The 16,655-nt window shown below is 40.9% G+C and overlaps 1 protein-coding gene across 7 annotated transcripts in view; it reads right to left on the bottom strand.

The window, feature by feature from the left end:
- Positions 1-1,125: 1,125 nt before the first annotated feature.
- Positions 1,126-16,655, bottom strand: part of LOC125464155 (voltage-dependent L-type calcium channel subunit beta-2-like) — a 330,964-nt gene continuing 315,434 nt past the window's right edge. For all 7 annotated transcript variants that reach the window (XM_048556296.2, XM_048556321.2, XM_048556338.2 and 4 more), the window contains 4 exons: positions 9,359-9,510; positions 7,954-8,049; positions 5,654-5,839; positions 1,126-4,887 (listed from right to left, as the gene is read on the bottom strand). In XM_048556296.2, coding sequence (XP_048412253.1) covers positions 4,396-4,887; positions 5,654-5,839; positions 7,954-8,049; positions 9,359-9,510 — 926 coding nt within the window. In that variant the 3' untranslated portion in view covers positions 1,126-4,395. The remainder of the gene's footprint in view (positions 4,888-5,653; positions 5,840-7,953; positions 8,050-9,358; positions 9,511-16,655) is intronic.

Here is a 16,655-nt window from a genome sequence, read left to right as displayed (position 1 = left end):
TCCCAAAACCAGCCCAACCTGTCTCTGCCTCCCTAACCTGTTCTTCCTCTCACCCATCCCTTCCTCCCACCCCAAGCCGCACCTCCATTTCCTACCTACTAACCTCATCCCACCTCCTTGACCTGTCCGTCTTCCCTGGACTGACCTATCCCCTCTCTACCTCCCCACCTATACTCTCCTCTCCACCTATCTTCTTTTCTCTCCACCTTCGGTCCGCCTCCCCCTCTCTCCCTGTTCATTCCAGAACCCTCACCCCATCCCCCTCTCTGATGAAGGGTCTAGGCCCGAAACGTCAGCTTTTGTGCTCCTGAGATGCTGCTTGGCCTGCTGTGTTCATCCAGCTCCACACTTTGTTATCTCTAATGTTCATCACTATTCATATTTGCACACAATTATGGTGGATTGACATTCCAGATTGCTGATAAGTTTTTGTGAAATGAGCCTGAAACTTTAATTTGGATGGTTAAATTGTTTCATGCAACACTGTGACTGACAGATGTGTTACGTGGTAATAAATAGACCCTAGAGCAATTAGAATGAAGTAATGGTTTATTGTGAATGACACATTATACTACAATTAGAACCATTTACTATATAGTAGCTGAAAAAACAAGTAGGCCTGAAATGAAAGTAGGTTGGAAGCAATGTCACAAATTAATTGTGACTGCACAATGATAAAGCAACATATTTGCTGATGTATTGCAGATTAAAACTATGTCTATGGCCTTGCTATTCATTTCCGAGAAACATGTTAGATCAGGTGTAGTAAGTGAATGAGTCACTGCAAATGTTAGGTTGAGGTGTCACAGTCAGAAAGTATCAAATATCCTCCACTCAATCAATCTCAATGGCATCAGCATGTGGACCTGCTGAACAATGGCCAGTTTCACCCCCTCCCAATGCCCAGGAGAATTTGGGGGCAAGAATGAGTTGGTCCCTAACTCCACTCTCCTGCCTCCTAATGGTTATCTAAAGTAAGATGGGCAAAGGGCCATTGAGAAATCTTTCTGCCTTTTAGTTATAGATGTCATCTCTTGAAGTAAAGGGAAAAATTGATTATCATCAACAAGTAATCAAGAATAAAAATGTCACATCAAAATTGGGCAAAATACCGTTACACATAAGTTGTAGGACCATAAATTGTTCATCTTTAATTTGTATTTCTTATAATGTATACATTTAACAAGTTTGTCAAACTTACGATTCAGTTCTTCAAAGGCCAACATAACATTGTTGTGAAAAGGTTCAAGCACCATTTGAGGAGTTCACCATTACAATTTGACTGGCTGACAATGTTACCCTGTAATTCTATTTGATGCTCTTTAAAATGTCACCTATATGCGGGATAGAACTGACAAATTACCGTGCCTCTCTTTACATATTATTCATCATATTATATAGTTTAAACCAACGATGTTTCTTTTACTCCATTTTGTAACCTAGATTCACTTTGTTCCCTCTATTGTAGAATGATGTAACTTTATTTTATTACCTCAGAACAAGTTCATCATTGTAACAGTTGAAGAGCTCATACTGTTTCAGTGGTTATGGGATACCTGTTGTTTGGTGACTGTACCTCATTGCTGAGAGGACAGATTGGACAATAGGGGTCAGAATGTTTATTTCATGACAAGGGACAGAAAAATTCAACAGCACAAATCTCCACATTCAGTTTTTTTTGAAATAGAGACAAAAATGCTGCTAGAAATACTCATCCCATCTGGCAGCAACCTGGAGAGAGAAATGGTGATAACATGTCAAGTTGGTGCTTTTTCCTTTGAACCCTACAGCAGTGACCTGAAATGTTAACTCAGCTTTCTATTTACTGGTGCTGCCAGACTGACCAAGTATTTTCAGCATTGTCTGCTCCAGATATTTCCAGTTACCAGAGTTGTGTTGCTGAGTGAGTGACTGCTTGGGAACACCGATGCATTTTCTTTATTTCAAAAGAAATATGAACTCTAAATGGTTTTCAAAGTGAGTTCAGCTTGGAGTCCTTAAAATAATATCTCTATAACTCAGTGCTCTATGGTCTCAAGTGCTTAGATGTCATTGCCTTTTTATTTTGTCCACTGAGCATCTCAAAAATAGTATACCTGTAATTAATAAGACTGAAGTAATTCTGATTCAAACTATTCTCAGTTTCAGCTTTCCTCTCCTGAAGGCACTGACTCATGCTGGCATATGTTCTATGATGCCCCTGTGAGATCGTATATATACCCACCTAAATTGCAGTTTTGAAGAGCTGGAGTGTTCTAAGGTGTGCTGGTCATAATAGCGAATTATTCACTCACTGAGACGAAAGGCTCCGATTACAAAACAGTCTCCCATAAAGTGCCCATTAATATAATTTAATCTTTACTATATCTTTGCCACAGAAGGTGTTAGAATTGCAAAATCCAAATCCGCTAAACACTAGAGTTCAAGTTTAGCTGCTTGTCCTACAAATATTTAATTTTACACATAAGCACAAAGCACATTCAGTAGGAACTGCATCCAAATCAGGCCTCCCACAACAAAAAGTAGGAAATTGGAAGGGTAGGGACAAGTGCTGTAAAAAAAATTCAGCAATAGATCTGAAATCCACTTTATTACTTTGAAGAAAATGAATAATTTGGTAGATGAATTAGAGAATAAACAGCTTATGTGTCAGAACATTTATAATAACCATGTGTGATGTTTGAAACAGCAAGAAAAATCAGTAATTGCTGGAAAAGCTGAGCAGTTCTGGCAACATCTGTGGAGAGAAATCAGCGTTAACGTTTTGGGTCAAGCGACCCTTCCTCAGAACTTGTCCAATTCCCCACATTAGCTCTGACATCTCTCCAGGGATGCTGCCAGACCTGCTGAGTTTTTCCAGCAACTTCTGTTTTTGTTTCTGATTTACAACATCTGCAGTCTTTCGGTTTTTACTTAAGAAAAATCAGTATCCTATTTCAGGCAAACTGACTGGTAGTATGTAGGCATGGATATGTGTACGTGTGTGTATCGTATACAAGTCTGTGTACATGTACATGTATAAGGGTTTCTTCATTACATAACAGAAGCAATAAGAACATTGATCCTGTTGATGAAATGGCATTTCCACATGTTCAGTTAACATGTACAGCCACCATTTATACGGTTAAATAAATAACTCAATTAAACAGTGCAACAAGATCATCTACTGTCAATATCTACAAAGGCAATTATGAATTTTTTATATATATATATATATATATATATATGTATATACAAATGCTTACAAACTGGATTTTGAAAATAAATTCCACAAATGTGTATATACAGTAACCAGAACAGCTCATCTTATGCTTATTAAGCAATAAGACAAAACCATTTGGAGAAGTTGAACAGTTTATAACAAAGGAACAATAACATAGAACCCTCAGGCAATTCCTAAACAGAAAAATGTAACGTACATAATATTCAGTATTTGGTATATAACTTAGACTTACCAAGTAAACCGCTTTGTCAGTTAAGACTAGCATCTTACAAAAATTTCTAAACAATATATGTCTCTCTATTATATATTATTTATTTACTTTCCCACCCCAATGATCGATGACATATGCATCTAAGTTCTGAATTTCAAAAGCTAGGGAGGGGGTGAAATGAAAACTCCCAACTACCAATTTTCCAAAAAAAGCCAATCATAGTTAGCATGATAAAGGGAAATTCATCATCTTTCAGATTTTGAAGCAGGTATAGTGGCTATAACTATATTATTTTAAAAATGATTTCGAAGTGTCGAGTACAAATAGAACAATAGTCTGTATACAGTACATAGTACCTGTACTTAGAAAATACTTTGTCTTAATTAATTCTGAAGTGTAAGGCAAGACTAAATTCCTCAATCCCACCCCAACCACAGATATAAGCCAGGGTGATTTTAAACTTGTGTTGAGAATGTAGAAATTAAACTTCTGAGGGAAAAAAAGGTAAACTACAGTATAAGCTGATCCAAACTTTCCTGAATACCCAGGAAAATTCATTGTTCCCCCACATAGACATTGCTTAAGTACATTAACAGTGGTTTGCTAGTGACAGTTATAGTTCAGTTGGCAGCAATCAAAACCAAACCAAAAACACTAAGAGCACAGCACCACACTAGTAGTTCTGTAATTGTACCATGTTTTAAAATGAATCACATTGAATTTAATTCCATGCTGCCTCAGCAACAACTTGTACGAAATCTCAAGTGTACAATCAACTTTATAGACTGATCAGGTAAATATATACTTTCTCTTTTACACATACACGCACACACTCACACACACACACACACATGCATGCACCCCCACATGTGCACGCATGCACGGACACGCACGCACACGCGCGCGCGCGCACACACACACACACACACACACTAGAGGGACACAGCAGCTGGAGGCAGAGCTATTGGTGGATGTACACATCCTGGTTCCATTCATTGGCATCATTCCTTTTTTTAGATGCAACGTCCCCATCTTTATCACCATATCGATCTTTTGATTTATGCCGACTATGCTGTTTGTTCCGTTCATTATGATCCTGTTCTCTGTCTCGTTCCTTAGAACGATGCCGTGATTCTTTATGCCTGTGGGTGCCATCCCCTTGGGGTTCTTCTGTATGATTGTGGTGTGAACTATAATGATCACCAGCGCTATCCGTATAATCATCCTTTGGCTCTATATACACAGAATCCCTGCTGCCTTTGGTATCTGAGTCAAATGTCTCTTGTCTCTCTAGGCCTCGACTCGCAGTGCTGCGGTGATTGTGATGCTTTGCAGATGAAGAAGTTCGATGTTGGGGCTTTTTCACTGGCTCTGGTGGTTTCTCTTCCTCCTGTGAAGCAGTTCTTTCTGGTCCTGAAGGTAGCTGCTTCTGCTCTCCCTGCTTTTGTTCAACCTGATTAGTACCACACCATGCAACAATCCGGTTAGTCAGAACTTCACAATTCGAGAATTTATCTCATTAACTTGATTAATTTACAAGCAAAGAGACATGCACTGTACACAAACCAGCTTCTAATTAGCTTTAGTAAAGTTAATGCCTGTTTTTACTAATATTTATAATAATATGCATTCTCGTTTAGTTACTGAAGTAAAGAAATTACTGTCAAGGTGTATTTGTGTAAATCAAACCAAATGTTAATACCATAACATTAATATTGAAAATTGTTAAAGGAAGTGAAATCTTATATTTTTGAGGGTACTATTCAGCAGAAGTTTAACACTACACTATTCTGCAAACATCTCCATCTTGATACCAATTAGCTGATTTTAAGAAAAAGTAGCATGCAGGCTCAAAACCACTGGCCAATAATGTCCAGTTCACATTAAGGCCAAGAAATCCCCTATGAAAGCACAGGCTAATGGAATTATGCTTTATTCATTCAATGTTCCTTTGTTAGCTTCACTTTGATTCATCACAACCACCACAATTAAAGTTAAATGATTTTCTCATGTAAAACTCGTACCCATTAGGAGATGCTGGCAAAATTAACACTTTTATTTTTAAACACAGTTTTGTTTAGATGCTACCCTGACGCAGGAAGATAATTAAATGTCTTCATTTCAAGTGCAATGTGATGATCACAAATCTCTTTGCTTTTTCCATCTTCCTCTGTATCCCAAAAATGAAGATTAGGTTGAAGAGAAGCAAGAACATGTACCTGTAGATTGGAGACTGGTGCTGGACTTGTAGGAAGAGCTGCAGATGCCATTGTACGGCTCAGGAGAGGATTGGAAGGATTGCTGCTAGGAGGGTGGGTAGCTCTCCAGTAAGCTTCTAAGTAGTCAGAGAGGTGCTCACAGGCATCTTCCAGCTGATTTTCATCAAGAATTACATCAAACAACTCCTAGAGAAACAGCAGAAATTTCAATTCTGTTTCTTTCAGTGTAAAAAAATTGAATGCAAGTTGAGATTTGTTGAGGTAAAATAGTAAATTTTAGCTCCAATTGTTTAATACGTTTGGCACATTACAATTTACTCCCTTCAATTCATTAGTAGTAGTTACATTGACTGTACTGTTAAAGTACCAATAATTTATATTACTTTTAATTAAATCATTTAGAAATGTTCATACACACCTCTGGAGCAGGCGGGACTTGAACCCAGGCCTCTTGGTTCCAGAGGTAAGGGCGCTACAGTGAAGGTTACCTTGAGTACCATGGGACGTTAATCAGACGGGTGGGTCAGCAGGCTGAGGGGTAGCAGATGGGATTTTAATTTAACAAATGTCATTATTGTAATAAATGAGATAAATGGAAGGTGCTGCATTTTGGTAGGGAAAATCAAGGCAGGATTTGTACATTTAATGGTAAGGTCCTGGGGAGTGTTGAAGAAAGAGGCCTTGCTGCAGGTTCACAGTTCCTTGAAATTGGAGTCACAGGTAGACAGAGTGGTGAACGAGGTGCTTGGCATGCTTGCTTTTGTCAGTGCATTGAGTATAGGAGTTGGGAAGTCATGTTATGGTTGTACAGGACATTAGTTAGGCCACCTTTGTGTTATTGCATTCAATTCTAGTCTCGGCTATAGGAAGGATATTGTGAAACTTGAAAGGATTCAGAAAAGACATACAAGGATATATGCTGTCATTTACACTTTTTCTTGTAACCTGTTCTAACTTGATGGAATTGCAAACTGATTAAAGTGTGGCCAAGGCAATGGGGCATCAGTATTTCAAAATTTCTGAGCCAGAGATTGATAGGCAGTATGGTAATAATTATCATTTCATTGGAAGGATACTTATGATTTTAATTGCCAGGTTTAAATTTCTGCAATGATTTAAAGGGCATGTAATGTATAAATGCAGCAATTTCTTATGAATAAGGGTTTCTGTCTGTGCTTCAAGCAACAGAGTGGCATAAATTGACTTGGAAACCCTAGAGATTTGTATTTGTTAATGGCCTGAATTTCCGGCTGATCAGGACATTAATAATGACATGCTGTTAATTTTCCAGCAACCTCAGCCCATTATATTTCACCATATAGCCAATATTGATTGGCACTTTTCCATTTTCAGCATTAATTTCTTTCTAAGACATCCAGCAGTTCTTTATATATAAAGCCCTCAAGTTTAGTGCCATGGTTTCGACTATAGCTTATTCTCTCCTGTTTTCCACCCTCCCTCAGATCAACTATTTTCTGTCTCTGCACCTACATAAAACACATCATATTTCTAACTGTCCACTTGGCTGGACTTTTATGGTTGCTTTGAAGGTGGCTAGGGAGGTGGGAAGCTGACAAAGCGATGTGGAACAGTGTCGGGGTGGAGGTATGCCTGATATCTTCGCACTGCCATGCCAGTTTGCCAGCATAGGAAAGTTGTCTGCCCACCTTGAGACCACTGAGGTGGGCTCTGAAGCGGCCAGTTAAAAATCATTACTCGCCTCTGTGGAGATTCTTCACTGCCTAAAGTGTAGCAAGGGGGCCTTCCTGTGGTCCAGAAAGGGGCCACCTCATTGCAATGGTATCGTCGGTATACCGCTGTAACTATGCCACTATCACTCCTCTGCTTAACCTGCTTCAGGGCTGCAGGCTCATTGTGGTGCCCTTTCACTGCAGCTGCAACCTCTGTGAAGAGTCACATTGGCAATGGCACTGCGACAGCTATTAAACAGAAAGGTAGCTGAATGGATTGAAGGCAGCCGGGGCAGTCACTTAAGTTGGCCATATAAGGCAAAATGCAGTCGCTGGTCCCATCACGTAACAAGGCAGGGTCCTTTCCTGCTTGTGAGCTGGTGGCAGGTTATTGGGCTTCAGAAAAGCATTGAACCTGTCTGCTTCTCCCTCCCCTCTTTCTGTCAGAACTGCAGAATAATTCCATTCTTTTTGCTGCTTACTACATGCCATGTTCAAGCTGAAATAGGATGTGAAAGGGTCAATCAATTGGCTTTCAAGAAATAAATAAGTTATAATAAATGGTTGTGTGCAATACGTGGAGGAAAAAAGATTATTAAAATTACTTACAGGTGGGCACTGAGCCAGTTTGTCTGCAGCAACCATCTGCACATTCAGGTGTTTAGCCTGGGATTTTCCTCTGGATTTTATTAATCTCTGCAAAACCTACATGCAAGGCAAAACAGTAAGATGAGGAAGTTAGTGTTTAAAAGAAAAATGCACCTACCTAGTCATCAAGATATAAAGAATCAGACACTTCAAGAGAGTAGCAAGTATAAAACAGTTCAAAGTCCTTCCATGATAATGATTTCGAGACAATGACACTGTATAACTTTACCAGAACGGATCTAACTAATTTTTCTGAATCAGCTACTTTCCTGTCTTCAGGCTTTCAACACACCCTCCCGCTCCTTGGACGACATGTCCATCCTGGGCCTCCACCCATGCCACAACGATGCCACCCAAAGGAGGAACAACACCTCATATTCTGCTTGGGAACCCTGCAGCCCAATGGCCTCAATGTGGACTTTACAAGCTTCAAAATCACCCCAGGCCCAATCTCATCCCAAGATCAGCCCATCTCGTCCCTGCCTCCTTGACCTATCCGTCTTTTCTCCCACCTATCCGCTCCTCCCACCACATTGACCAACCCCAACCCCCACTTCCCATCGAATAGCCTCATCCCCGCCTCCTTGACCTGTCCGTCTACTCTCCACCAAACTGCTCCTCTATCCACCTTCTATCATCACCTCCCACTCTCTCTATTTACTTGAGCCCCCTTCCCCGCCTCGATTTCTGAAGAAGGGTCCAGACCCAAAACGTCAGACTTCCTGCTCTTCTGGTGCTGCCTGGCCTGCTGTGTTCCTCCAGCTCTACACCTTGTTATGTCAGACTCCAGCATCAGCAGTTCTTACTATGTCTAAGACAGACAGTGATGTTTGCTCCTAGTTAAGGGAGAGAGGCTGCACACTGCTCAAGTCCTTATAAAACCATGTGGCAACATAAATTGCTGGAACTGCAGTCTTGTTGCTCCTAGAGTTTATTCAAAGCCTCAGGGTGTTGGTAGCTACCATTCTAGGGACACTTAGACCCATAAATATCAACCCCTCCCTCCACAGTTTCAGTAGATGCTTGATAGAATCCTGGGAAATGATGCAAGAATTATGATGCCACATCTGTATAATTAACATACATTTTACCTTTCAGACAAATCCTTCTCATCAACACCAATAGTTACCCATTTCAAATCTGGAGGAACAGAAGTGCCCCAAAATGACCATGTTTACAGGGGTGTATTGAACATTGGTTCTCATAGATACAGGAGATGTTAATCTTTGTATTTCAAGGTGTCCATCACATCTTCCATCTTCCGCTGATGGGCTTTGCAGAATTATACAGACTGATGTTTGGAATGCCGAAAGAAAAATGCAAAAACAAAATAGGAGTTGAAACTAAACTGCATGTGTCACAATACCTTTGGAGATGAAATTTTCACATAGACAATCACAGGAGCCAAAGAGGTTTTGCCCAACTGTGCCGGATGGTTGATTGTATCTGCGTCAAGGACTACTAACTGCAGTGTTCTTGCTAGTTCAAAGATTCGTTCTATTTCACACTGGACTTCAGCTGCAGGTCAAGAAGCAAGAATATGTCAAAGAGTGCAGGATAAATCGCTTACTTGGTTATTCTGCTTTCAAAATTTACATTCTAGGCTTTTCAGTTCATTTAGAATTGTCCATAATAATCCCACTGTTAAGACTATTGAAAATTTAGAACTCTTCTCTGTACTCCTCAAAATTTTTATAGGTAAACTTTTTAGTGTAAGCTGGGACAATGATTTATCTTTCTTCCACATATAACTTTGGATATTTGTTTCTGCCTCAAGGTCTGATCTCACAATAGAAGTCATATTTTACTAAAAGTATTCAAAGAAATCAATGAAATTCTGTGGATAAATGTATGATACTGAGTGATTTCGATCACAAATTCATCGGAATGTCGTGTCTCCTTCAATGTCAGATAACAAGGTGTAAAGCTGGATGAACACGGCAGGCCAAGCAGCATCAGAGGAGCAGGAAAGCTGACGTTTCGGGCCTAGATCCTTCTTCAGAAATGGGGGGGGGGGGGGGGGAAGGAGATTCTGAAATAAATAGGGAGAGAGGGGGAGGTGGATAGAAGATGGATAAAGGAGAAGATAGAGGGAGAGGAGACAGACAGGTCAAAGAGGCAGTGGACCGCGAGTGTAGGTGCGGAGACAGGGAGACAATAGGTCAGTCTAGGGAGGGCGGACAGGGCAAGGGGGTGGGATAAGGTAGTAGGTAGGAGATGGGGGTGGAACTTGAGGTGGGAGGAGGTGGCTTGAGGTAGGAGGACAAAATGTCCATTGTTTAACATCCATAACCAGCCTTTACCTGAATCTAGGTTATTTGACTGGGGTGTGGTGGAAGAAATAAACACAATAACTATCACTAGAGAAAAAGTACAAGAAAAAACTAATTGGGCAAAAGGCTGTTAATTCCTCTGGCTTGTTCCCCAGGATTTTAAAGGAAGTAGCTATAGAGGTAATCCTTTGGTATAGAAGCATCAGGATTTCTTCCTCTTAGGGGAAAAACTCATGGCTTGGAAAGTTTTCACCATGAGTTTGCAGATGTCCATATTGAAGTCGGATGTATGAAACAATTTCCTCCCACAGCAAGTAGTCAGTTCAAAAAAGTTAGGTACAAGGTTACCTCAGCGTAAGAATTTTAATTTGAAAGTTCGAGGCCAGGAGAGGTGTTTAAACAAAAAGTTAGCATCAGGAATGCTAAGGGAATGTTGGGCCATATTTCAGGCGGATTGGAGTATGAGAGTATGGAACTCTTATTATAACAATTCAAGTGCTGGTGAGACCACATCAGGAGAACTCTGAGCCATTTTGGCTTACTTCTTTAAGAAAAGATATTTCATTGGAGCCAATTTAGAAAAGGTGCACTCGGTTGATCCTTGATATTGAGGGATCATCTAATGAGCAGAGGCTGAACAGGTGGAGACGAGTTTAGAAGGATGATTGGCGATCTCATCGAAACATATAAGATTCTTAAGGGACTTGATGGGATAAATGCTGCGAGCATGCTTCTCCTCATGGAGAATGTAAGATATTGACTCAGAATAAAGAATAAAGACTGAGATGAAGAGGAATTTCTTCTCCCAGAGGGTTGTGTCTTCGGAATTCCTTGCCACAGAGAGCTGTGGGGCAGGGTCTTTGTGTATATTTAAGGATGAATTAGATAAGTTGTGATCAGTAGGGGAATTGGGGGTTGTGGGGAAAGGGCAGGAAAATGGATATGAGGAATGTTAGGTCAGCCACATCCTATTGAACAGTGGGGCTGGCCTCAGGGGCTGAATAGTTTATGCCTGTTCCTCTCTCTTATGTTCTTATGACCCTAGAGGCATTATTTGAAGTTATTTGAGTAAGTGTAAGCTCTATTTTGTGAGTAATCAAGGAAAAGGCTACCAAATACTCACGACCGGGAATTCGAAGAATAGTTAACTTGAACTTATAGATTTGATAGAGAAGTAAACACTCTTTAGTGCTTCAATACTATGAAATCATAGTATTGGGATAGATGGGATTGTATCTGGTCGTGAATTTCAGAATTTTTCAAATTGTGTTTTTGCAAAAACTTGGTTTACTCTTTTGCATATTAAAGTTATGTTTTATTATTAGAATTCAGCACAACTTAGTGCTGATGTTCAGTGCAAAAACACCTTGTTAAATTAAAAAGAAACAACCAAACCTGTTTTCACATCTGACCTGTCTGGTGGCATCATCTGGGATCATGACAGCTGATGACTGCACAATGTTCAGCACTATTTGTGCCTCCTCAGAGACTGAAGCAGTCAATTTTTAAATGCGGCAAAAGCTAGACAGTATTCAAGTCTGAGCTGACAAAAGGCAAATAATATTTATGCTACACCATTGCCAGATAATGACCATCCAGAACAGGAGAGAACCTAACCTTGACATTCAATGGCATCAACATCAGAATCCACCACAATCAACAACCTGCAAAACTGAAGTAAAACAGCCACATAAATGACGTGGTTACAAAAACGGGTCAGAAGTAAGGAGTCCTGTAGTGAGTAACACACTTCCTGACTCCCCGAAGACGGTCCACCATCTACAAATCACGATGGAATGCTCCTCACTTCCATGGATGGGTGCAGCTCCAACAACGCTCAAGAAGCTTAACAACATCTGGGACAGAGCAACCACATCCACTCCCTCCACCATCGATACTCAGTGGCAGCAGTGTGTACCATTTACAAGATCCATTGAAATGACTCACCAAGGTTCCACAGAGGGCACCTTCCAACTGTATGACTTCTACCATCTAGAAAAGCAAGAACTGCAGATATATGGGAATGCAAGTTCCCTTCCAAGCTACTCACTATCCTGACTTGAAAGTGTATCACCATTTCTTCACGGTCAAAATCCTGGTACTCCTTCCCTAATGGCATTGTGGGTCTAACTACAGCACATGGACTGCACTGATTCAAGAAGGCAGCTCACCACCACCTCCTCAAGGGCAACTAGGGATGTGAAACAAATGCTGCCCCTGCCAGGACCGTCTCATTGTATGAATGAACTTTTTAAAAAATTTGTCTGACTCCCTTGCCTATCAACTCAGTGAATCGAATTCCACGTACTAATAACCCGCAAAGAAAAATAACATCCTCATCTCCATCTAAAAATTGATACTTTTATTCTTAAACTGTGACCCCTAGTTCTAGTCTCCCTCACAAGAGGTAGTATCAAAACAGTCTCAATCCTATTGAGCCCATTTGAAATCTGATGTATTTCAATAAGATCATCTCACATTCTTCTATACTTCAATGGTTATAAGCCCAACCTAGTCAGTATTTCTCTGTAAGATCAGTTTGTTATCCCACGAATGAATCTAGTAAACTTTCTTTGAGTTATTTTTATCACAATTATAAACAAACTAGAGATAACAAAGTGTGAAGCTGGGTGAACACAGCAGGCTAAGCAGCATCTCAGGAGCACAAAAGCTGACGTTTTGGGCCTAGACCCTTCATCAGAGAGGGGGGTGGGGAGAGGGTTCTGGAATAAATAGGGAGAGAGGGGGAGCGGATCGAAGGTGGATAGAGAAGAAGATAGGTGGAGAGGGGACAGAAAAGTTGAAGGGGTGGGGAATGGAGCCGGTAGATGTGAGTATAGGTGGGGAGGTAGGGAGGGGATAGGTCAGACCGGGGAGGACGGACAGGTCAAGGAGGCGGGATGAGGTTAGGAGGTAGGGAATGGAGGCTAGAGGTGGGATGAGATTTTGAAGCTTGTGAAATCTACATTGATACCCTTGGGCTGCAGGGTCCCCTCCTCCCACTGCATCCCAAAACCAGCCCAGCTCAGCCCTGCCTCCCTAACCTGTTCTTCCTCTCACCTATCCCCTCCTCCCACCTCTAGCCACACCTCTATTCTCCACCTCCTAACCTCATCCCACCCCCTTGACCTGTCCGTCCTCCCCGGACTGACCTACCCCCTCCCTACTTCCCCACCTATACTCACATCTACTGGCTCCATCCCCGCCCCTTCAACTTGTCTGTCTCCTCTCCACCTATTTACTTCTCTATCCACCTTCGATCCACCTCTGCCTCTCTCCCTATTTATTTCAGAACCTTCTCCCCATCCCCCTTTTCTAATGAAGCATCTAGGCCCGAAACATCAGCTTTTGTGCTCCTAAGATGCTGCTTGGCCTGCTGTGTTTCTCCAGCTCCACACTTTGTTATCTCGGATTCTCCAGCATCTGCAGTTCCCACTATCTTTATAAACAATCTAGCGCTACTTTGAAAATTGTCAAGGAACCTACTTTCATCATCTTTTGTGGAAGAGAGTTCCAAAGACTTATACCATCCAAAAAAAACAGATCACTTCATCTTGGTTTTAAATGTGTGACACAATATGTTAAACAGTGATTCCTCACACAGATTCTTCCATAAGAGGAAAAAGCCTCTCCATTATCTATTCCGTCATGAGATATAGACGTCGCAGGCTGATGTTATTGCCCTCCTGAGTTACCCCTTCAGAAGGTGCTGGTGAACTGCCATTTTGAGCCACTACAGCCCATGTGTTATAGCTAGAGTCAAAATGCCCTTAGGGAGGGAATTCCAGGATTTGGATCCAACAATACTGAAGGAATGGAATTACAATATTTAAATGGAATCTGGGTGGATGTATAAATAGGAAGGGATTAAGAGGAATATGGGCCACATGCTGGAAAGTAGGACTAGGTCAGATTGGGATGTCTGGTCAGTGCGGACTGGTTGGACTGAAGGGTCTGTTTCTGTGCTGCATGACTCTATGACTCCATAAGTCAGGATGGTGAGTGGCCTGGAGGAGAAACTGGATATGGTATTCCTGCATCCTAACTCTTACATGCTGTGCTTGCATACTAATCTTACCATGATTCTTGCCAAAGTGGACAAATTCACATTCTCCCACATTATTCTTAATTCACCAAACTTTGCCACTCACTTAATCCATCCATATCGTTTGCAGATTGTCTACCTGCTTATGACACCTTACCTTTGTCCTAATCTTGGTGTTGTTTGACAAATTTAGCAACCACAGATGAAGGCTCCTTTTTCCAAGTCATTGTTTTACACTATGAACAGCTAAGACACCCAGCACTTGTATCACTCCACTAGTTACAACCTGCTAACCTGGAAAATACTAATCTATTGCTACTCTCTGCTTTCTGTCAGCTAAATAATTCTTTAACAATACTACTCACTATAATGTAAGATCTCATCTTTGATGTGGCACCTTCCTAAATATATTGTGGAAATCTAAGTACACCATAACAATGTATCTGTAACCAACTTGCTTGCTGCTTCTTCAAAACACTTCTAAAAATTACTTAAACCCAATCCCTTTATAACAAAACCAAACTGAATTTGTTCAACCACAGAGAGCATAGAATTAAGATCAGGGAAGAAGATTTAAAGAAGATGTGAGGAAAAGCTTTATCACTCAAAGGGCAGTAGGCACCTGGCAGAAACCCTCATAACATTTTAGTAGTATTTAGATGTGCACTTGTGATGCCAAGGCTTACAAGGCTCTGGATCAAGTACAGAAAATGGAGTTAGAATAATGAGGGAGTTGTTTTTGACCAGCACAGACTCTATGGGCTGAAGGGCCTTTTCCATGATTCTATCTGGGTGTTGCCTTTTGAAAATCCACTGTCGATATTCTAAATAACCTGGGGACCCTTCAAGTTATAAAATCTCCCCTTGAGCATCAGTCAGTTCTGTCCTACAGCAGAGAAGGCCTCAGTGGAACAGATAACCTGCTGCAACCTTTTGTGTTGTTTGTTGCTGAGGAACAAACCTGCACATTGAATCAATAGCACTGTTGACTTTTAAGTTTGAGTTCAACTGCAAAAGGCAAGTGTGCTCACTTGTTGCTTTTTCACATAAGTTATAAGCAGAAAAAAAAAGTTCTGATTGTCAGGTAAGTTGGCTGATTGATAATGTTGGAGAATGTGGGGGGAAGAAAAGGCATCTTTTCAACTGCAGTTCACCTTTAGCATCAAAAACAACCCCAATCAAGGTGTTTAGATGACAAGGGGAAAATGTAACAACGAGCCTTCAAAATTTGTATTGCTGCAAAGTGGAAAAAGCCACAATTAAAAGTTGCTGCAATTTTGTATATCTTTGTTCACAACTTCATCATTTACCAATTTACTAGTAAATGAAGAGGGTTTAAAATAATGTGGGGTTGGGTAATGCATCAGTCTATTATTCATGTATAATGTTATTCATTGTAACCCTGACAGTGAATGTTCTTGTAAGAATGTTCAGAACTTCTGTAATACAGTAATACTGTATCTACAGTGTGCACTTTCATTATGGCAAAGCAAAGCCAGGAAATTGCAAGTGACCTACAAAATTTTCACTCCATGCTATCATCCCTGCAACTTTTATGAATGGCTACTAGGCCTCTGAGAAACAGCCAATAACAGTAGCATCTCCCACAATCAAAATCAATGGCAGTTGTGTTTTTAACAAATCAACATTAGTCATATCACTGTGTACTAATAGTGCTGACTGCTGACACTTTCAACATCTAAAACTCTGAAATTATAGTGTGGAATACAAGACAAGTCCATGACCTGAAATATTCTTGTATTGTCAAAGACGTTAGCTTATTTAAGACGTTAGCTTACTACTTTTGACAAAATACCAGAAAATTACAATCAGATGAATTTTTTGTGTTCATTTATTACATTCACACAGCAGCATTAATAGATGACTGTTACGATTAAAGAAGTGAAATTATTGTTGAAGGATAAATCTATTTTATGGTCTCTGCTGCCTTTTCCTATGATGCAGCGGGGGAAATGCAATTCAAAATGATGCAGTTCAACTAATAGTCAGAACTAATTTAGTGAACGGGCGGCACGGTGGCTCAGTAGTTAGCACTGCAGCCTCACAGCGTCAGGGACCCAGGTTCGATTCCAGCCTCCGGCAACTGTCTGTGTGGAGTTTCCACATTCTCCGCGTGTCTGTGTGGGTTTCCTCCGGGTGCTCCGGTTTCCTCCCACAGTCCAAAGATGTGCAGGCTAGGTGGATCGGCCATGCTAAATTGCCCATAGTGTCCAGGGGTGTGTGGATTATGGGGGGATGGGTCTGGGTGGGATGCTTCAAGGGGCGGTGTGGACTTGTTGGGCTGAAGGGCCCATTTCCACACTGTAGGGAATCTAAACTAAACT

Source organism: Stegostoma tigrinum, chromosome 2 (assembly GCF_030684315.1).
Source record: "Stegostoma tigrinum isolate sSteTig4 chromosome 2, sSteTig4.hap1, whole genome shotgun sequence".
In the NCBI taxonomy this organism is placed as follows: Eukaryota; Metazoa; Chordata; class Chondrichthyes; order Orectolobiformes; family Stegostomatidae; genus Stegostoma; species Stegostoma tigrinum.
The sequence above is the reverse complement of the archived record's forward strand: the minus strand, read 5'-3'. Positions and strand labels throughout refer to the sequence as shown.